General features: G+C 55.1%; 3 protein-coding genes across 16 annotated transcripts in view; all 3 read right to left on the reverse strand.

Annotated features, from left to right (window-relative positions):
• On the reverse strand, positions 1–4555 carry DOK3 (docking protein 3). The gene is made up of 5 exons (XM_017672549.3): positions 4446–4555; positions 3170–3475; positions 1319–1418; positions 1029–1201; positions 1–914 (listed from the first exon to the last, which is right to left on the reverse strand). Exons 1-5 carry the CDS (start codon positions 4509–4511, stop codon positions 213–215), a joined length of 1347 nt encoding a protein of 448 aa, XP_017528038.1. The 5' UTR covers positions 4512–4555; the 3' UTR covers positions 1–212.
• A 2002-nt stretch (positions 4556–6557) lies between these two features.
• Positions 6558–11924, reverse strand: DDX41 (DEAD-box helicase 41). The gene is made up of 17 exons (XM_036995211.2): positions 11827–11924; positions 11634–11744; positions 11215–11374; positions 11061–11135; positions 10873–10933; positions 10607–10743; positions 10123–10195; positions 9849–10002; positions 9635–9771; positions 8635–8797; positions 8329–8460; positions 7989–8060; positions 7770–7866; positions 7485–7634; positions 7332–7403; positions 7101–7211; positions 6558–6910 (listed from the first exon to the last, which is right to left on the reverse strand). The coding sequence occupies exons 1-17, from the start codon at positions 11851–11853 to the stop codon at positions 6774–6776; spliced, it is 1869 nt and encodes a 622-aa protein (XP_036851106.1). The 5' UTR covers positions 11854–11924; the 3' UTR covers positions 6558–6773.
• Positions 11925–14642: 2718 nt separating this feature from the next.
• FAM193B (family with sequence similarity 193 member B) overlaps positions 14643–20813 on the reverse strand; it is a 30129-nt gene continuing 23958 nt past the window's right edge. For 11 of the 14 annotated variants that reach the window (XM_036995086.2, XM_036995087.2, XM_036995084.2 and 8 more), the window contains 4 exons: positions 17682–18702; positions 17456–17531; positions 16663–16760; positions 14643–15034 (listed from right to left, as the gene is read on the reverse strand). In XM_036995086.2, coding sequence (XP_036850981.1) covers positions 16664–16760; positions 17456–17531; positions 17682–18702 — 1194 coding nt within the window. In that variant the 3' untranslated portion in view covers positions 14643–15034; position 16663. Of the gene's footprint in view, positions 15035–16156; positions 16270–16662; positions 16761–17455; positions 17532–17681; positions 18703–20813 lie in introns of all 14 variants that reach the window. The other 3 variants (XR_012129722.1, XR_012129720.1, XR_012129721.1) reach the window with 3 other exon arrangements.

A 20813-nucleotide genomic window follows, 5' to 3' on the forward strand; every position in this document is an offset into this window, starting at 1 on the left:
GATGGGGAGCTGGGAGACTTTATTACCAGTATATCTGTACACCATACCCTAGGGGACTGGCAGGGCACGTGGGGAGCCCTCCCCAGGCTGCCTGCCTTGTCCCCACAGGCCAGGGTGGATGCAGGGCTGTGTCTCTAGTCCATTATTTGCCCTCCCTCCTGTCCCAGGGACAGAGCCTTCCTTTCCTCCTGCTGCCACACCACACAAGACATTCAGGGCCGGTCACAGGGGACTGGGCCCTTCTTCCGCTCTCTGCTCAGCAGTGTCACCAGCTTGGCCTTGAAGCCCGTGTGAGTGCAGGGGCGGCCAGAACCTCCAGCCTCCTCGTAGTTGTTGCCCAGCTCCAGCTCCAGCAGTCGCCGGTATTGGGCTTCCAGGCTGCTGTCATGGGCCGGGCCGGGCCAGCCCAGGTCCTCGCTGTTGTGGTAGATGGGGCTGGCTAAGGGGCTGTGGCCACTAGGGCCCTCCTGCACGGGCCCACCATCGCTGGGGGGAACAGAGCCTGCCTCCAGTACACACAGGTTCTCGTAGAGGTGCTCAGCAACACGTGGGGGCCCACTGGCCCTCTTGCACACTGAGGCATAGAGCTCGGGCGCTGGCTTGATGAGGGGCTCCGTGCCCAGCAGTGGCGGCAGGCTCTGGGGTCCAGGCTCAGCCAGGAGTACCCTCTGGGAGCTGGGAGGCTCAGGCCCTGGGGGTCCCTCCTGCAGCTCACTGGGTGGGTCCAGTGAGGGCAGGGAGGTGGCCCGCAACAGTGGGCAGGGCCGGGGCCCAGCCAGCACCGGTAGCTGCTCCCTCTGGCGGCTGATGGCAGCGGCCACTACGCCACACAGGTCAAGGGCTTGCGGGCTGCTGAAGGCGAAGAAGCCCTCACCTGAGTCACAACGGCGGCCAGCTTCAAAGGAGAACACACCCTGGAGTGCAGAAGGGGTGGCATGGGCAGGTCATAGCTGAGAGGCCAGGGTGCCCGTCACCCACCACTCCTCCCTGCAGGACCAGTGGGGTGGGGTGGCCACCCAGCACCTCACCTTGTCAGAGCCGAACTTGCGCAGGAAGCGGTAGGGCCAGGTGTAGAGGACCTGGGGGCTGGAGGGCTCTCTCAACTGAATGGCATCCTGGCCCAGCACCAGGAGGTAGGGCCCTTTTAGCTGGCAGCGCATGGCAGCCTCGGTCCTCTGCACAACCACTGGAAACTTGCTCACTGCAGGCGGGAGGACCATGAGGGAGCAAGCACAGCCCCCGTGGGTTCCCCAAAGATCCAAGATCCAAGACCTGCGTGGAGTGAGACCAAGGCTTCCCCTGTACCTCCCCAACTCACCTTCTTGCCAGGAGGAGTAGATGGAGTTCTCCTCCATGGGGACCAGGCCTCTCTTAGGATCCCCAGCCTCCCCTGATCCTGAGGAACTCTCCCCTGTGCCCTGGCAAATGGGATAAGGTCAGAGGTCAGGGGCTCCCCCTCCTCTTCCCACACCCTTCCCTGGGGTCAGTAACCCAGGACTCCCTGACAAACAAGGGCATCCAGGGACCTGGGTTCCAGTCCCAGTTTTGCCTCTAACACACTGCAGGGCCCTGGGTACCCCTCTGAGTCCATGTGCACCCCCTAGCTCCCCCCTTGAGGGTGCTGAGAGCTGGAAAGGCACACAGGAGGATGTCCCCCATCATCCTCGAGTTCGGCCAGGCATACACTGACTGAGTCCCCCATGACAGCTTGGAGATGTAAAGGGGCAGAAGTTCGGTGGGGGGGTGCCCCTCACTCCTCTCCCATCTCCCCCCTCCACCCCTCATCCCCCCAGTCCCTGGAGCTCTGACTCCCAGTGTCCCCACCACAGCCTAGGCCTACTGGAACACAGCCAGGGTCAGGAGCATGGCCATGGTCATGTGCAGTGGCTTTCTTGCCGGTCTTTTTGCTCCTGTTCACTTTATTTTTAAAACAGTTTACAACTGATAGTAAAGCATACAACACAAAATTTACCATTTTAGGAAAAAAATTTTTTTTTTTTACCATTTTAACCATTTTAAAGTGCTTAATTTAGTGTTTTTTTTAAAAAATATAGTCACAAGGTTCTGCAATCGACACTTTTATCTAGTTCCAGAACTTTTTCATCACTTCAAATGGAAACCCTGTGGCCATTAGCAGCCACTCCCCATTCTCTCTCCCCCTGCCCCTGGCAACCACTAAGTTAGCTGCTTTCCGTTGCTATGGATTCGCCTATCCTAGGTATTTCACATAAAAGGAATCATGCAATCTGTGGCCTTTTGTGCTTAGCATAATGTTTTCCAGGCCCATCCATGGCGCAGCATGTATCAGTACTTCATTCCTTTTTATAGCCAAGTAACGTTCTGTTGTAGAGATAGACCACGGTTAGTTTATCCATTCATCAGTTTTCCCCTTTTGGCTATTGTTAATAATAATGCTGCATTGAACATACTTATACTAGTCTTGTTTGAACACCTGTTTCAATTCTGTTGGGTTTATACCTAGTAGTGGAATTGCTGGGTCATAGGTTAACTCTATGTGAAGTTTTTGAGGAACTCCCAGATTCATTTCCTTTTAGTGCATCATAGACTATGAAGTTTTAAAACTCTTAGTCCCTGGCTCAAACCCCCTCAGCTTTCTCCTCTCAGAATAAAACCCAAAACTCTGCACATGGCCCAAAGCGGTCTCAGCTGGCTTCCACTCAACTCCCTACCTTAGCCTCCTCTTGAGCCCCTGCCACCCCTTACCCTCCGGCCATACTGGCCCTCTTTCTGCCCCTTGAACACACCAAACTTTTCCCCTACCACAAGGCCTTTGCCAGTGTTGTTCCCTCTGTTCAGGACACTTCTCACCCCTCAACGTCTGGGGGGTTGTTTCCTCAGATCTTTGCCTGGTGGGTTCTTATATGTGCTGGAGGACTCAGGCTCACTGTCTCCTCCTGAGAGGCCTTCCTGGACCACCCTGGCTTCCCCTATTCCCTCCTGGCTCCTCCCAGACTTTCATTTTCTCCATACATGCATGGCCTTCTGAGATTTGTTCTGGGGGATTCTGGGCTGTTTCCCAGGCTCACAGGTACTTGGCAGGTACTTGCTGTGTGACAGGATGTGAATGAGCATGGAAACGAACAAGGGGGTCGTCAGGTGATCCCTTGGGCTGGCCCCTGGCTGCCCCGCCTGCCCACCCTGTGCTTACCGGGAAGGCCAGCTGGCAGATGGGCCCCATCCATGCTTGGCGGTGCTGTGCCGCCAGAAGGTGGCTTCGCTCCGTGGTGGTAAGCAGGAAGGCACCAGTGTCCCGGGGGCAGCTCTCACCATCAGCCGGCAACACGGAAACGCAGTCAGCCAGGCGGATGACCCGCCGCTCCCCTCGCCGGCCAGGCCCCACAGACCTGTCACCTACTGGTCCTGGGCCGCCATCCCGGACCTCCCAGCTCTCCAGCCGTGCCACGCCTGATGGGCCTCCTGCATACAGCAGACCCCATACCTTCCTCCAGGACTTCTGTGAGGAATGAGGATCGGGGAGAAGACCCTTGGGTGGCGGTTCTCCCTACAGCTCGGCTCAGCTCAGCATAAGCCACTCAGCAAATGCTCCTGGCCACCCTGGCTGGCCTCTGCCTCCTCCAGCAGCTCAGGGCCCCAGGGAAGGAGCCCTTGCCACAGCCAGCCCAGCAGGGTGAACAGTCAGTGCTTAGGGCCAGTCAGTCCTAAGTTCAGATCTGCCCCACACTTTCCTAACCATCACCCCCATGAACACTAGTGCCGTGTCTCAGAAAGTCATGAGGAGTCAAGGGTGGGGCTTCTACTGTCTTCTGTCCATTAGGGACCTAGTCGCTGGGGCAGACCACCTCTACTGCCATTATGGTGGTGCTCTCTCCCCTACAAAGAAAAGATCATTTGGGCCATGGGACAAGGGTTGGGATGAGAGGGAGGCCTCAGTTTCAAGATGGCAAGGAAGGAAACATGCAAATAACATCAAGCAAAGGAAACAGACTGTTTCTCTGCCTGGGCAGCAGCTGCAGCTGGTCTGTGACAGGGCAGGGCCAGCTGCCGGAGGAGAAAGGTGAACTCCCCAGCAGGTCCCATGACAGAACTGGGAGGAGCCAAGCGGGGCTGCTTTTGCAGGGTGGGGCTGTACTTCTGAGGGCTCCTCCAGCGCAGCCCCTGGCCCCCTCCTAGGCCGGAGGAAGGCTCTTGGATTAGCCAGCTTGTCTGCTCAGCCCTGCCCCAAGGTTTGGAGTCTTAAACCCTCCCTGCTCCTGGCTTCTCCATCTATAAGTGAGGCAGTTTCCCACAAAGACGTGCTCAGCCCAGCCCGCTCAGGTTGAGTGGGCTCAGTTCCATAACCCCGCACTTGGGCTGGAACCCCACCCTGACTCCCTTCCCCATTCTCCCAGGCCCTGGAAGCTCTCTGACACTGGAGCGAAGCCCACCATTTTTCTCAGGCAGCTGCCTGGCTGCCAGGGTCCCACCTTGCCAAACTTGGTGTGCTGCTGGTAGAGGATGCCATCCTTGATGGGGGTCTCCAGAGGCTCCATGGCCACAGCCCAGCCCTGGGCAGCCACTCCGAGGGCCTGACGAGACTGGTGACAGGCTGGAGGGGAACTCCTCACACTTCCCCTTCTGGCCACTTCCCCCTCCCTCCGTCCAGTGAGCAGCTGCAGGGGTTGGGGGAGGGGAGCCCTGTCTTCAGTGAAGAATAGAGGACAGAGGGTGGGAGGTATCACACATTTCTTCCTTGGGTTCCAGCTGGCCCAAGGTGCCCACATGTGCCTGGCAGGAGCCTCAGACCACTTGAGGGCAGATGGCCCATTCCTGCACTGGGTCAGCTGGGTGTAAGCCTCTGGTTCCCTGAGTCATAAGCTCCGACCCCTCCCGTCTGGGGCAGTGTGTGCTCTGGTTCCTGGCATTCCCACAGCCCCGTCCCCGCCCTAGGAGCCTCCTCTAGCTGGACTAGCAAACTCCAGCTTTTCCACTCAGAGCTCTAGTTGGTACTGTCTCACTCAGTCCTGCCCTGCTTGTCTTTATCTCGGAAGTATTTCTGATATTGCACTTGCTCCTCTCCGTCTTCACAGACCCGTCTATTGCCAGCCTCGCCATCTCCCTTTTGAACCACTGCCGCACCTGGGCCCAGCCCTCTCTGCCAGCCCTAAACTAAACTCCCCTTCCCAAACACTTCCAGGCTCCCCACTGCCCTCCAGTCTAGTCTGGGCTCCTCGGCTCAGGACTCAAGGTGTGGAGTGTTCTGGACTCCATCTCCCCTCAGCCCAGGCCCTCCAGGCACCCCTCACCATGGTGCTACTTGGTGCTGTGCCTCCTCTTCCTCCGGAAGACCTCCCTTGGCCGCCCAATGCCGTCTGAGAGTACTGAGGCTGCAGCAGTGAACCCGCCCTCCTGGTGCAACCCTGGCCACCTGAGGGTGTGAGAGCTCACAGGTTCTTTTTTTTTTTTTTTTTTTTTTTGTTTGAGAGGGCATCTCTCATATTTATTGATCAAATGGTTGTTAATAACAATAAAATTCTCACAGGCTCTTTTTAAGCTCTGCCTTTTGTTAGGTGCCTTTTTTTTTTTTTCATCACCCTGCTAGAGGGCCAGTATCAGGGCTCTGCTGTGTGTTTGAATTCTGGGGACAGCCTCATGTCATGCATTCAATGCTGCCAATGGAAAGGAGTGTGTAACTAGGCTGGGGAACACTGTTCAGGGGTCACCTATGGGGTGTGGGCAGGAAATCTTTCAAGGGACCCCTCACCTGGCTTTGCTGGGTTCCAGAAGCCTGATACCATGTCCTTTGCATTCTCATTGCCATTTCAATGATGAGGAAATAGAGTCTCAGAAACATTAAGTAACTTGCCCAAGGCCACACACCAAGTGACAAATATGGCTTAAGCAACTGTTGTCCTGCTGGCATAAGCATGTGGCCTTATACATGAAGTATCTGGCATGGAGAGGCCACCACCAGTGTCCTTCCTGTCTACCCCGTGCCAGATGCCAAAATCCTGCCCCATTTGCCAGCAGTCTCATGACTGCCACCCGTTTCTTCCTATCTCATCTGTCTCTTCTGAGCAGGCGCCTGCCTGGTTTGTCCTGGTGCTGAGCCCAGCAGGGAGCTGGCCACACAGAGGGGTCAGGGAGTGTTGTATCCTGAGTAGCAGTCCTGTGGCATCTGCTGCCCCCTCCGTGAGGGAGCAGAGGGCCCTCTCCTGGGAGCCTTGCATGGGCAGGCAGGTGGAGAGAGGCCCCGAGGTGGGGAGCTGCCCCCCAAGGGACTCCAGGAGCTTCACATAACTGACAGGAAGAGGGGGACTGGGGCAGGGCTGGACGTTGGAAGAGCTAACCAGACAAACCAGAAAATCCAACCATTTCCCTTTGGCCCACCAATGTGGTCCCTCCTTGAGTCATTAATCCAGTAGCCCAAGGAGATGCCCTGAACCCCCAGAGCAGGGGCCCCAACTAGGTGACTCCTTCCACAGCCAAGAACCAGCAGGGTGGTGTTGGCAGCAATGGGGGGAGATGCCAGGGCCCTGCCTCAGAGGGTCAGGCCTGCCCAGGAAATGGGTAGACAAAACGAAACACAGAGGCAGGGCTGGGCTCAGACCAGAGAGTCTTGTGCTTTATTGGCAGCTGGGGTAAAGTGGAACAAAAATAGTAATTCTGAGAGGCACAGGGAGCAGGCAGCCAGGCCTGGCCTGGCCCAGCCCAGCCAGCTGGGCCAAGGATGCTGGCTTTTTGTCCGGGGGCTGGTGTGTATGGGAGGCGGTTGGAGCACCAGGGACTAAGGCCTCTTGGAGAGGAGGCGCAGCTCAGAAGTCCATGGAGCTGTGGGCCAGGTAGTCCTTGCGGCCGATGTTGCTGACCTGCTTGGTCTGCATAGCCTCCAGTTTAGGGCAGTCAGTGATCCGATGGCCCAGGCCCCCGCAGAAGGCACAGCCTCGCTCTCCTGGGGGTATGGGGTATGGGGGCGGGGATCAGCATGGTCACAGGGCCAGGCTCCACACCCCAGAGCTAGGCCCCCCGGCAGCCCCCCAGCCCACTACTGTGCAGCATGGACCTGTTCTATGGTGCTCCCCCAGATGTGTCGGGCCCATCCCCCGCCCCCCACCAGCTAGTGTCTCCTGCTCTCCGGTCACCTCCGATGTCCAGCATGGACTCGTCCCCACAGTGCAGCACTTGCAGCACAGGCGGCACCTTCTGCTTGGCCTCCAACAGTAGGGCTTTGAGGTCCATCAACACGGACTCGTCTGTGGAGGCAGAGGGGAACCATCAGGACCAACCTTGGGCTCTGTAACTGGGACGTGGGTGGCCCGTCCCCCAGGAGGAGGTCCTGGGGACAGCTGAGGTGGCCCTGGTGGCAGACTCACCACAGGCTTTGTTGATGAAGGTGGTGGCAATGCCTGTGTTTCCTGAGCGCCCAGTGCGGCCGATACGGTGCACTGCAGAGAGAGGGACAGAGCCTCTGGTCCACTGCCCAGGGGCTGGAGACAAGCCCACCCGCTAGCTCCCAAGCTCCCCACCGTAGTTCTCGATCTCCTCAGGCATGTCGTAATTGATCACATGCTGGATGGCAGGGAAGTCGAGGCCCTTGGAGGCTACGTCTGTGGCCACGAGAACATCCTTCTTGCCCTCCCGGAATGCCTCAATGGCCTTGGTCCTCTCCTCCTGGTCTGGGAAGGGTCAGGCAGCTGTTAGAGTGATAGCAGGCATCTGGGGAGCAGTGGCAGGCTGGCCAGGCAGGGAAAGGGACGAGGTGAGAGTCTGTGATGGCAATCAGGTCTATGCCTAAGCATATGCCCCCTAACCTTTGCCCCCATGGATGGCCACAGCCTCGACCCCCTTGAGAAGCAGGTACTCATGGATGGCGTCCACATCTGCTTTCTTCTCTGCAAAGATGAGCACCTGTCCGGGAGGGCCAACTCCAATCACGGGGACTGACTCTGCCTGTGTGTCCCTGCCCTTCCCCAGCATGAGGCCCCTCCCACCCACCCCTTCATCCTGGGGGTCCTGGGTGGTACACTCACAGGTGGGGGTGTCTTCTGCAAGCACTCGAGCAAGTACACCATTTTGGCTTCTTCCTTCACATATTCCACCTCCTGCCACCACAGGGTCCCTGTCAGGTGATCTTGAGAATAGGCTCACCAGCCCTGGCCCCACCACAGAGGCCAGGCCCCCAATCCAAAAGCCTCTTGCTACCAAAAGCTGGCCCCCCTAAGAATGTTTCCAGCTAAGGGCTGTGGCTTGGAATGAAACCCTCAGTGTCCACAGGGATGCCCCCCAACCCTGCTTCAATCAGCTTCAAGGGAATTTCACAAGACCCAGCCCTCACAAGTGAGACTGTGCACATCAGGAGGGCCTGCCCACCTGGATAACATCCAGGCTGGCAGCCCCAGCGCGCCCCACGTTGATTGTGACAGGTTTTACCAGTGCGCTCTTGGCAAAGTTCTGAATCTTCTTTGGCATGGTGGCACTGAAAAGCAGGGTCTGCCGCTGGCCCTGAGGAAGGGTAGGGCTGGGGCTGAGGGCATATGGAGACTGGGAAGCTGATCAGCTAGGTTATAGCCCCTGAAGTAGGGACAGTGAGTGGGCAGTGCAGGGTCTCAGGGCCCTCCACAAGTGAATGTGGAGTGCGGGGTGCAGGGAATGTCCTGGCTGGGTGGGGATGGGCACCTTGAAGTAGGAAAAGATGGTGCGGATGTCGCCCTCAAAGCCCATGTCAATCATGCGATCAGCCTCATCCAGAGCCAGGTAGCGACAGATGTCTAGGCTGACCATCTTCTTCTGCAGCAGATCCATGAGGCGTCCAGGGGTGGCTACCATCATGTGCACCCCACTAGAAATCAAGAAGAAGAGACCCAGAGGCTGGGGCCACCTACCCATCCCTATACCTGGAGACAAGCACTCTGTCCTGTTCTTCCCTCTGGACTCCTCTGTGTCTCCTCAGCTGTCCCCTTCCTGTCATTCCCACCACCCTGCTCCACATACAGCAGATGTCTCTCCTGGAGGAGGCTGGAGCCTTCTCAAGCACTGTCAGAGATCCTCCCCACCATGTGTCACCTCTGCCTGGCACTCCTCTCTCCCTTCTCCTCTCACCCCCAGGAACACTGTCTTAACTCTGCAGACAGGCCTCAGCCTGTGCTGCTGCAGCTCTCTTTGTACACATCCTTGATAGGCTCACCTGTCCTGGTACACTGAATCCATCCTTTCTGTGCCTAAATCTTTTCTGGGACTGGGAATGTCTCAAGAACAGGGGCTGGGTCTGGCCTGTCTGTGACCCCAGGGCCTGGTTCAGGGAATTTGACAATGTCTGTTGGGAACTGCACTGTGTGGAAAGGGCATGGGTCCAGCCCCTCCCCAATGCCTTAGCCTCCTGATGGACCACACTAATGACCCTGACCTTCCTGGACGCCCCAGACCCCCTATGTGCTTCTGCCTGGAATACCCTGACTTCCTGACCTCCCAGATACCTGACTGCATCTGTTGTGCCCCCACACTAACTTACCACATCCTTCTGCCCTACTTATCAATCTCCTCATTAGATGGGGAGCTCCTTGAGAGCTGGGCCCACAGGAGGCCTCTGCAAGGACCTGTGGAATAGCTAAAGCAAAGCATCCTTTAGCTTGTTTAGGGGCTTTGGGCAGACCCATAAGGTGGGGCTGACTGTGCTCACTGTCGGATGGTTTCCATCTGCTCCTTGACAGACATGCCCCCGATGCAGAGAGCGCAGCGCAGGAGAGGTGAGCTGTCCTCCTGTAGCAGGCGGCAGTAATACTCCAAGATCCCGTGGGTCTGCCGGGCCAGTTCCCGCTGTATGTACAGAGGCAGACGCTGGCACCAGAAGGTGGTTCCATCTCTGCCCTGCCCTCCATGCCAGTCTGTCTTACTGAGGGGCAGATGATGAGTCCATAGGGCCCTTCACGCTTGGAGAAAGGTAATCTCTTTTCTTGTTCCAGGCAGAACATGATGACAGGCAATGTGAACACCAGCGTCTTGCCTGAACCAGTGAAGGCAATGCCTATCATGTCACGGCCGGATAAACTGTTAGGGAAGAACAGGTCAGAGGGTCAGGCTCAGCAGAACACTGCTTCTCCAAGTGGACATCTAGTGACTGTTTTTCCCTGTTGTCACCCTCCTCTGGGCCCCCAGTTCCACACTCACATGGTGGGGATGCCCTGGATCTGAATGGGTGTAGGATGGTGGATGCCTTTCTTCTTCAGGCCTCTCAGGATGGCTATGGAAAACAACGCCGGCATTATCTTTGTGTTTCACAGGTACTTTACCGTGACCCAAATCCTTTAAAATTAGCACCATCTCCCTCAAGTTACAAATGGTGAAACACAGGCCCAGAGAAAGAAAGAAAAACACACTTGTCTGAGACTCCTAGGCTATATGGGGGTAGGATTCACATGCAGGTCTGTCTAAGGCCAATGTCACTTGCCCACTGAAGCTCCCTAATAGAAGAGAACAGGAAACATGCAGAGCTGGAGCAACTGAAAAAGGAGCAAAAGGAAACCCCTCCTCAAATCCTTCCATCCCTAGTGGCTAGATTCACCACTGTAGCTGCCGAGCTTAGGGGGGTTAGGATGCTTGGCTCAAAGATGCTTGGCTGTGAATGTGTCAGCCTTTCCCAGTTCCTAGGTACCTGCAGGAAATTTCATTTCCTTGAAGCTCTTGATGGGTGGTGGGATGCCATCTCCTTCCACCAGGATGTGGTACTTTCTCCGTACACGCTCATGCCGCTCTTCAGACACGCTCAGGACATAACGGGGTGGTGTCCAACTGTATGGGTGGGTGGTAGGGGTCAAAAGAGGGTCTGGGCACAGCTGGCTTTGAGGTGTCCCTGCCAGTCTCAGCCACACACCATCCCAAGTAAGGGTGACTGCCTTCCTACAGACTGGCAAGACATACCTGGTTTTGATTGGGTCATCGTATGTGATTCCCTTAGCCATCTCCTTCACTGACATTAAGGCTGAGAAGACAAATGTTACTCAGGGCTGGATCCTGCTTCCCAGAGGCCAGGCCCCCTGAGGTAAAACATGCGTGGGGTTGGAGGAGGAGGCTCAGTCCACTTCCCCCTGCTCTAGCTACAACTATACCTCGGCCCTCAGCCACACTCTCCAGAATCTTCTCCTCTTCCTTCAGCTGCTTTTCCTTGGCAGATTCTTTGCGGGCTGAGACAAGAAGCAGAAGATGCAAAGAGACACCAAAGCAGTGCACCAAGCTCAGCCTTCCCGCTGCTGCCCTACCCACCTTCGGCCTTCTCCTTGAGGTGCTGGTGCTGATCCAGGAGGCTGACATTGGACTGAGGGCCCAGCGGGATGTCGTCCTCATCTCCCCGGGGCTCGCTGCCGCTGTCTTGCTGCTCCTCCTCCGTAGCTCCCTTGCGCCTCCGCTGCAGCAGCTTCTGGAGCTGAGGGTCCACGAGCGCCCCTCAGAGCCAAGCCCAAGACGGTGCAAGGCAAAGGGCCCGGGGGATTCTGCTTCGGGAGAGTCTTGCGCCCCGCAGACAGGGAGCTGTCATACTGTTTTGATGAGGTCGCTAGTCCTCCGTTTGCTTGGGGGCCATGGTCCCGTGTCAGGACACCTCCTCCCGCCTGGGGCCGAACCCCCATTCCACAGACAACCTTCCATCCCACTCCCTCATTCCTCCTCCCACGCAGGGCCCTCACCAGCAGCTGCCGGCGCTGTCGCAACGGAACGTAGGGCACGTAGTCCTCGTCGTCCTCATCCTCTGCCTCGGAGCGGCTTCCTGCGGCAGTTACCTCGTCTGTGCGAGACCGCTGCAGATACACACGAGTCAGACCCAGACCCCCAGACTTCACTACCGCCTGCCACCCGCGCGGACCCCAACCTCGCTCCCACCTTCCGCTCAGGTTCCGACTCCTCCATCCTTTACTGCACGCATGCGCGCTACGGAAAACTCCGCCTCATTTTCGAGAGATCCAATCAGATGTGAAGGAGCGGAGGACGGCACCTAGCAACGACCGCTAAGTGCCGGATCGCGCAGAGGGACAAACTTTCAGCGCGGCGTCAACGTCCCTATGGGTAGCTCTCTACACAGCTGTTGCCAGGGCTGAGGGCGAAAGCGTCAGACAGGGTATTGTGGGACGCTGGTGGATTTGGAGTATACACTAAGGACCCAAACCAAGCCCGGTGCAAGAGGAAGGGTGGGGGCCCGGGGGCCCTGGGTTCATGAGAAAGGTAGTTCCTGCTGAGCCGCCAGCCGCGTCTCTCTGCAGAAAGGAATCGTAAGCATGGGTCCGAGTTAAAGCCAGGCACCACAATGGCGATGGGCTGCAATCACTAGGGGAACATGCGGATTCTGGGGAAATGTCCCTCCTTTTTCTGGCTCTAACCAGGCCAGATGGCAGCAGGCGCGCAGGGATCAGATGCTGAGGTGCCCAAGAAAGGATATGGAGGGACAAAAAATAAACACCCTCCCCCATCCCCTATCGTCACTCTGCTACAAAACGACACAGAAGCTTTAGAGACCAGGGCCTGAGGACTCCTGGGTCCCCTCAAGGAAGCTCAGGTGGAAGGAGATGTCCCCCCAGCCCAGGTCTGCTGCCCCAGGTTTCCCTGGAAGGATGGGGCATATCAGATCCTGGGGCACTTAGGTTGATATTAAGAACTGAGTGGAAGCCCCGAGTGGAAACCGCAGATCCCGAAGAGGGCGGTCTGCCACACCCTGACGTCACCCGGCACGCTCAAGGGCAGGGCCAGCTGGCATCCTGAGACTCCTCCGTACGGGCCACGGGGCCAGGGTGCGTGCGTCTTGCGGAATAAATGACCCAACATGCACTGCCACTGACTGGTGTCCTCATCTATATAAGGAATCAGTGGTGAGGGATAAATAAAATACTGATGACGATGGTTAACTGACAGCCTGTACATACACACGTATTACTGTAAATGCTGTTAACAGAGCTCAGAGTGCCTGAGGAACCAGAGGCTTCAAGACTTGGATACGAGTTTCCAGGGATTTATGGCGTCTCAGAACAGGGAATGGAAGAGAGAGGCCTCATGATAGAGGGTCCTGCAGGAGTGAAGGCCTGGCCATGTACAAATACAGATTCCTCAGGGAATCAAGAAGTCACCCAGCAGGAATGGGGTGGGAGTAGCCAGCTGGAAAGGTAGACTGGGCCCAGGGCACGCAGGGCTGTGACTGCCACGGAATTTCAGAGGAGTGATGGGTCAGTACCCTTCTTTCCTTCATTAATACACTTAACTTGAGCATGTGTCATACACTGTGTAGTGCCGAGGCAGATCAAAGATGAGCAAGACACAAACCTGATTTTTGAGTCTACAGATTGAGGCAGAAATGTATTGATAACTGTCTTGAGATTAAGGAGAAATATTAAGATAGACAAAGGGGTGCTTTTGGAAGTATCAGCAGGAAGTAATGAAGGAAGGGTAATTGGGGAAGAGGGAAATATGTGATCAAAAGTTTACAGACTGCAGGGTACAAGGCCTAGATGGAAGACTGAGGGCATCTGCTGTGTCTGAAGTGCCAGAGGCAGGAACCAGGCATGGAGGCCCTGATTATCACCCACAGAGCTCTTTCTCTGTAGGTAAAGTGGCTGTTTGATCAGATCTTCAATTTTTGAGTGATGAAGCACAATTTTGGATAGCTATGTTAACTGGCAGGAGCCTGGTGCACAAGTTCAAGGTAGGGAGGAACCCAGGTAATACATACACAGTGAAAGGTTTCACAGGGAATCATCCACACTTCCTTGGGAATTGGAAAGGCTGGGGACCAGGAATTGTGAGCCTGTGGGCAATGCTGTTTTATTTCAGAAGAGGAAGCTGGCGCTGACTGCCAGCCATTGGTAGGTTTTAACCCTAGGCAAGTGAGGCAGGGAGTGGTTTCTGATCCTGCTCCTGACACTCCATAAGGGGCTCTTAGTGACTGTATGGCCACTACATTCATTGCTCCCCACTTGAGCTGAAGTTAAGAGCTGGTTTTAGTAGAGAAAATGACATGGGCAGAGGGCAAGGAGTTGGGACACAAATGTGTGTGAGGCACCTCTAGCATATGTATTATTTTCAAATCTGACTTTACAAACCGGATCCACTATAGGGGTGGGGAGTGGGGAGTCAGGAATGAGATTGTGTGCTTTTCTTTATAGATCGGTTCATTATCCTCTTAATTCTCAGGCACTTAGGCTACATGCCCCTTCTCAATTTACAGAAACTCTACTTACCCAACTACCCTGAAAATCCCCATCACCCAGGCTATAGGTGCATGGTCCATGAACTCAAGATTTTCCCAGACCCCTTCTCACATCAGCTGCACAGAAACCAACTCCCTCTAACTCACCTCCTTTGCAGAGGGGAAAAGTAAGACACAGCATGGGGAAGGGGCTGCTTTGGGTTCACAGCCTAGCATCCTCCCAGCAGGAGGAAAGGGCACAAATCTGCTGTCATCCAGGCCTGTGCTCTAATACCAGTTGGCCAGACTGAGCTCATGAAATCACTTTCCTATTCTAGCTTCAGTTTCCTTATCTGTAAAATGGGTAACAGTTCCACTTAGAATTGCTGTGAAGATTAAGCGGAAGCTATGCCAAACTGTTGATGTATAGTATGTGCTCAATAAGGTTACTGACTAAGGTTGACCCATTGCTTCTGAGTACACCTCTCACCTCACCTCCTACCCAGAACAGCAAACCACCAACACAGACTGTGTCCAAATGTTGCTTTATCTTTCGGCAGGAAAGATCTTCACAGTATCAAAAGTAAAGAATTGAAAAACAAAAAAACAAAAAACAAATGAAAACAAAAAAACCAAACACAAAGAGAGCAGTGTTGGGCCAGCAGTACCATCAGCTCCGGCCCATAGGCCAGCCCAGCCCCCAGGCTCTGAGTGTGGAGGCTGTGTAGCACCAGGAAGCGGCTCTGGAGGTCCTGAGGGGCCCCAGCACAGCACGGCATCCATTCAGCTTTTGGTCGGTCCAGGATGGTGGGGAGCAGGGGAGTCTTGGATAGGTGGGGATGTGGAGGAAGAAACTGTAGACCGTCAGCTGGCAGTTGGGGTCTCAGGACACCCTTAAGAAGCTTGACCCGGCCAGAGCTGAGAAAACAGGAGAGCATGGCCACATGGTGAACGAGGCCCTCGCCTTAGCCTCTCTGTGCTAGTTTTGCGTTCCCATGGGTCCCCATGGGTCCCTGTGGAGGCAGGAATAGTTGCCTACTATTTTTGCTTCCTGGGTGGAAAACACTGAATGACTTCTTCAGTCACCTCCAGCACAGAACGAAGGTTAAGACCCTATTGGGGGTCAGAGCCCCAGACCTGGGGTTCTGTCCAGATGTGGAGCAGTATCCTAGATTCCAAAGATTGTCCCAGGACCCCATTACAGTACATCCCCCCAGGGCAGGGTGGAGTAGGAACCCATCCTCTGGCACTTGCTCTCCTACTGACAGGCAGCAGAGAGGCAGTGTATGAGCTCAGACTCCTGCCACAGGCTCCAGTTACACAGCACGGCTGAATCCTGATTCTGTGTCAGCTCTGCTTTCTCATGTACTTGGGGCTTAATTCTGTGCTGGTCAGGGTAGAAGTGGTCAATGGAGAGCACTTTTGGGGGTAGTGGGGGGTGTCTCCTGTCTTGGGAAGGAGATCAGCTACAGGGAGTGGGAGACGCTGGATGAGGGTTCCTGGACGGGGCACTGGCCTTCAGGAGGAGGTGCACTCCCTTTCCTCTGAAAAGGGGCAACAGATGAAAGCCCAGAGCTAAGGCTGGCATCTAAGGTGGGGGATCCCGACCCAAAAGGGAACAAGGGTCCAGGAAGTCTGCTGCCCTGGCACTGAAAAGAGCACAGGCGAGAGCATCCTTCTGTGGAGTCCCTGAGCTCAGCCCACCTGCCCTAGACAAGCTGGGTGGTTACTAGCCAGAAAATGCCTGACTGCAGGGACATAGCCCAGGGTTGAGATACAGCCCTGCACAGCCATTTGGCCCAAGCCCAGCACCAAGACCTGCCAGCCAGACACCTTTTCTCCTGCAATATGGTTCTCAGCCCAGTGCCTTCTCAGTCTTCTGTTCTTAGTCATCTGATAGGCCAGTATCTCAGACAAAAGGACCTATGCAGGTGGCTGGGAAGAGAGGCCACAGCCTAGCTTGGGGCCAGATCTATTCTAGGAGGCAGCTTAGCTATCAGTTTCCTGATGGAACCTATTCTATTTGGGGAGAATGCCCACCAACTTCTCCAGGCCTACATAACCTCTCTCGAAGGTCTCGTCTTGCTCGTCTGCCCACTCTCCTGGGTCTGGCTCCTTCTTGCGTGGCTTTAGCTGGGAAGTACTCTGGTAGCCTACATGGAGGAACCAGGCCAGGTAAAGGTCAGGCTGAAAATGTCAGGGGTGGGTACAGCCCTCGGGTTCACAGCTGCCTGGGCATTTGGGAGGCAGCCAGTAAAGGAAAAGGAAGCCTGGTGGAGGTAGCCTAGGGTGACAGTGCAGGCTCTTCAGGGCCTGGGCCAGTGAGGAGCAGTGGAGGCCTGGGGGTGAGTGCCATAGGAGAAAAGGGGCTTGTGTCTTCAGAGCGCACAGCCCGCTGGGGCGGTCACTGTGGAGAGGCAGGGGCCAGTGCTGTCAAGCCCCAGCCCAACTCCGTGTGCCCCAGAGTATGAAATAGTCTGGCAGGGACCCAGAAGGTGGCAGAGCTTGGGGAGAGGGGTGCACACAATACTTGGGGGTCTCCATACCTCACTGAGCTGTGCTGGGAGTGGTTTTCTTGAGGCTGAAGTTGGTCCAGTTCACAGCAACTTTCTGACGAGTTTGCTTTGCAGAATCCAAACAGAATCTATCAGGTTTGGGAGAAGCACAATCAGAGGTTCCCTCCCCTCCCTGCTGAACCCCTCTTCTAAACGTAAAGAGACCAGGTCAGCTCCGCACAACTCCTCTGGCTCCCAGATATTGGGGTCTAACAGGTACGGGAGCTTCGCTGGCTTAGGGGCTTCCTGGACAGGGTGTCCACGAGCCCAGGGAACAGTATATGAAGAGAGTAACAATGCCTTGGGATACAGGCTCTCTGCTCACCCTGTATTTTATTCAAGCTATACTGGGCTGTCTTATGTTTCCCTAAGTACTGTATGTATTTTTTACCCTCAAACCTTTTTACCTGCTAGCCCTGCTGTCATGAATATCCTTTCCGTTTCATCTGGCCCACTTGGTCTTATTCCTCAGGTTTCAGCTTGGTTGTGGTTCATTCTCCCCATCTATACTGTCTGACTCACCTCTGCCCCAGAGTTCAGCCCAGGCAGAGCAGAGGAAGTACAAGTGAATAAAGCTGGAGAAAGCCTTGGTTCTTGGGGCCTGACTTGCTTCCTTCTCCCCTTCCCTTGTACTTTCTCAGATGCCCTGTCCTGTCAAGTGGTTACTTGGCTTCCAGCAGATAGGCTGGTAGGAGACACCTTGGAGAGAGGCTCTTCCTCTGGAGGCACAGGGCTGAGGGAGAGGCCTGAGTGTGGGCCGGAGAGCAGGCAGCCCCTCACCTACCTCTTGAAGTACTCCACCTCCCGGTCAGTCTCATCCATCTCTACCCCATCCATGTCCTTGGGCAGGAACACATCGTCTAGGAAGACACAGCCAGGAGGGCTGAGTGCCCACAGCCAGGCCTCTAGGGGTCACGCTCTTGGGGAAGCACTGCCCACACACAAGGACTGCCCTCCACCCTGTGGCCTGGCTGGGTGAGGGTCAGCCACTCAGGTCCTAGTGCACTCACCCAAGGAGGTGGCTGTCTTCTCTTGCTTGTTGCGGCTGCGGCGGCTGCGACCCTTGCCCTGTGGCAAACTCTGTGGCCTTGCTGGGCCTGGGTGCTGCACAGACTCCTGCTCTGGAGGCCGTGCCTTGGCCTCACCTGGCCAGTTTCGCCAGATGCTGACCTTCTCCTTGTCAGTTTTGGGGCTGCTGGCCCAGCCTGGTCCTGGCTGGCTCCCTCCGCCTCCCTCTCCAGCTTCGGCACAGCTGCCCTCTTTGGGAGGCTCTGGAGCCTTACCTGGCTGCTTGGGGCTGGGAGTCTGGCCCTTGGTATTGGGAACCTCGAGACTGGCTGGGGACCGGGCAACTAGGCTCACCTCATTCTTCTTGGCCTGACTGCCCTGTCTTTTGCCTTTCCGTGGCTTCCCAACTGAGGCCACAGGCTCAGGCAGCTCTTGCTTGCAAATGGGGACCTCCTTTGCACCTGGCTCCTCACAGCTAGGGTTACCTAGTTTGGGTGTCTTGACCCAGATCACCCGGGACAGGTTGGGCACAGTGTTAAGTCTCCTCACTAGCCCATTCTCAGGGATGATACCAGGTGGGGGGCCCCTCACCTCTGTCCATGGTGGGTGGGGCCCTCTTATTTCTGCCCAGGGTGGAGTTGGCTCGCCTGGGGCTTGTAACGTGTGGTTCTGAGGGGAGCCCAAAGTCAAAGGGGACAGGTCAAGGCTGATGTCAGGCCGTTGCTCTGAGGAGCCATTGAGGTTTGAGGGGGGTAGACTCTGGGGTTCTGGCTCTGCAGCCCCCTCCTTAGAGAAACCATTGCTGTCCATGCTGAGCTCACACATACTGAAGCTGGCACGGATGGAGTCTTTGACAGTGTTCTTGATCTCCTGCAGACGGTTGCTCAGGAAGTTGTTGACCCGATCTAGCTCATGGTCAGGCCACTCCAAGAGCCTTTCTCTGGCAGACCTTGCTTCCCGGTTTCCAGAAACACGATTCACCTGCTTTAGAGCTTCTGCCGCTAACTGGGCCTTCTCCTTTTCCTGCCAATACAAGAGGCAGGTTGAGCTGGGACCTGGCAGCTGCCAATCACAAGATGACACCTGACACATCAGCCTGGGGCTTAGCTTTGCTGCTAACTGGATAGAGGCAAGGCCTCATGAACCTGGCCTACTTGCCCACTCTGCAGGAGTGAGGACAAAATATAATCAGACAGGTACCTGTCCCAGTTGCAGAGGTGGTTACATCCACAGAGGGTAGGGTGTTTATGGCTTGTTCATCTACAGCCCCAGTGTCAGTCACAGGGCCTGAAGGCTAGGACTCAAAGAGACAGGAACATTGCTAACTACATCTTGCCTCCTAGGCCTGAGCTTAAGCAATTCACTTTCTGGCTGAGTGTCAGTGGATCCATCTGTAAAATGGGGACATAATTCTGGTGTGAAGACCAAAGAGGGAATCCATGTAAGGAAGATGGCTGCTGCAGAGACATTTTCTCCAATTATGCAAGTGGTAGGGGACAAAAAAGCTGTGATATGGTGGGGGTTTTTCAAGAAGGAAGATGTGGGGCTGTTAGGCTGCCATGGTCTATCAGACGGTTTGGGTGGCCAGGAATGTGTGTGCCCTCTGAACATGTATGAGTGCTACTGAAGAGGGTGATATTCCTATAGGAAGGCCATTCACTGTTCAGTTGGTTAGCACATCTAGATTGTGCCCAATAGCATACAAAGGACAGATACATGCGGCCCCAAAGCAATATGTAAAAGCAGCCCTGCTGACTGGGTGAGGACCAGGAAGCTTAGGGAGACTGGATCCTGCCAGTCAGTGTTAACAGACCTGGTTCTGAGAGTGAAAATGAGTTTGTGGGCTCTAAGTCTCCCCACTCCTCTGCCCAACCTCAAGGTACCAGCAGGCTAGGGAGGCCTTTAGGGGGAGATAGGAGACAGATGTCAAAAGCCTACAGGTAGGGGGTGATGTACCAGGAGCTGGATGACTTCCACCATTTCAGGTATTTCTAGTTGATTTGGGAATGGATGCGGAGAAACAGGAAAAGGAAACAGGAACAAAAGAGGCCTTGCTACTACCTCACAGTCAACTTAAGAGAGGGTGATCTTGTACCCCAGCAGGTACACATTTATTCTTTCATCTTTTTTGAATACAGGCTCAGCTTATTAGGACCACAACTGTGGGACCTTGGACAAATCACTTACTCTCTCTGAACCTTATTCTCCTCATTTGTAAATGTGGGAGAAAAATTATCCACCTATATACTTCATAGTGTTGCAGGACATCTGAGAGGGTGTATGTCCCTTTCCACAGGCGTTATTAAGGTTATGCCTTGGCACTGTGGTGCTCAGGTGAGGAAGAAGCTCAGTCTGGAAGGGTGTTTCCAGCTGTGCGCTGTGAAGTTCAAAGCCACAGGCAGAGCCTTGAGACCTTGAGGACAGGCAAAGGACTGGAAAGTCCTTTACTTTGCTCCTCCCCTGCACCAGAACAGCTTTGCTTTTATTTGTTAGGAATTGAGGTTCCATGGAAGATTCCACTTGCAGAAGAGTTCTGCTACTAAACAAAGAAGTCTGAAAACTAATGGTGAACAGCAAGTGATGTGGAACCATGTACAGTTTGGTAGCGAGAGGAAAAGCACAGAAGCACTTATTTTCTGTTATGTACCAAGAGCCTGGTACCACCCACCCTCCAAGTTTCATTTAATCCTCACAACTGCCCTTGTTGTAGCATCCTCCTCAGTTTACAGATGAGGGTACTCCACTCTGGGAAGAATAAGGAGTTGGCGTAAGGTCACACCGCAGAGGGGGATAGCACACCCAGCTGATCGGCAGAGCTCCTAGGGTTTTTCAAGACTGTTTGATAATCCTTTTCTTGACTGTTGACAGTGAGGCACTGGGCTGGGCTCTGGGAATTCAGCCGTGCATGAGACACAGTCTCTGCTCACTCTGCTCTATGCTGGGGAAGACAGACATGCAAACACAGGCTGCTTAATTCTGAGCGACAAGAGCTACAGGGAAGAAAGCACAGGGTGCTCTGGGATTCCAGACTGGGTCATGAGGGGGTACTTCTTAGAGGAGGCAGTATCTCCCTGAGCACTGAAGGGTGAATGGGTTATCCTGGAGAGCATAAGACAAGCATCTTCTAGGCAGAA

Source organism: Manis javanica, chromosome 1 (assembly GCF_040802235.1).
Source record: "Manis javanica isolate MJ-LG chromosome 1, MJ_LKY, whole genome shotgun sequence".
Classification (NCBI taxonomy): Eukaryota; Metazoa; Chordata; class Mammalia; order Pholidota; family Manidae; genus Manis; species Manis javanica.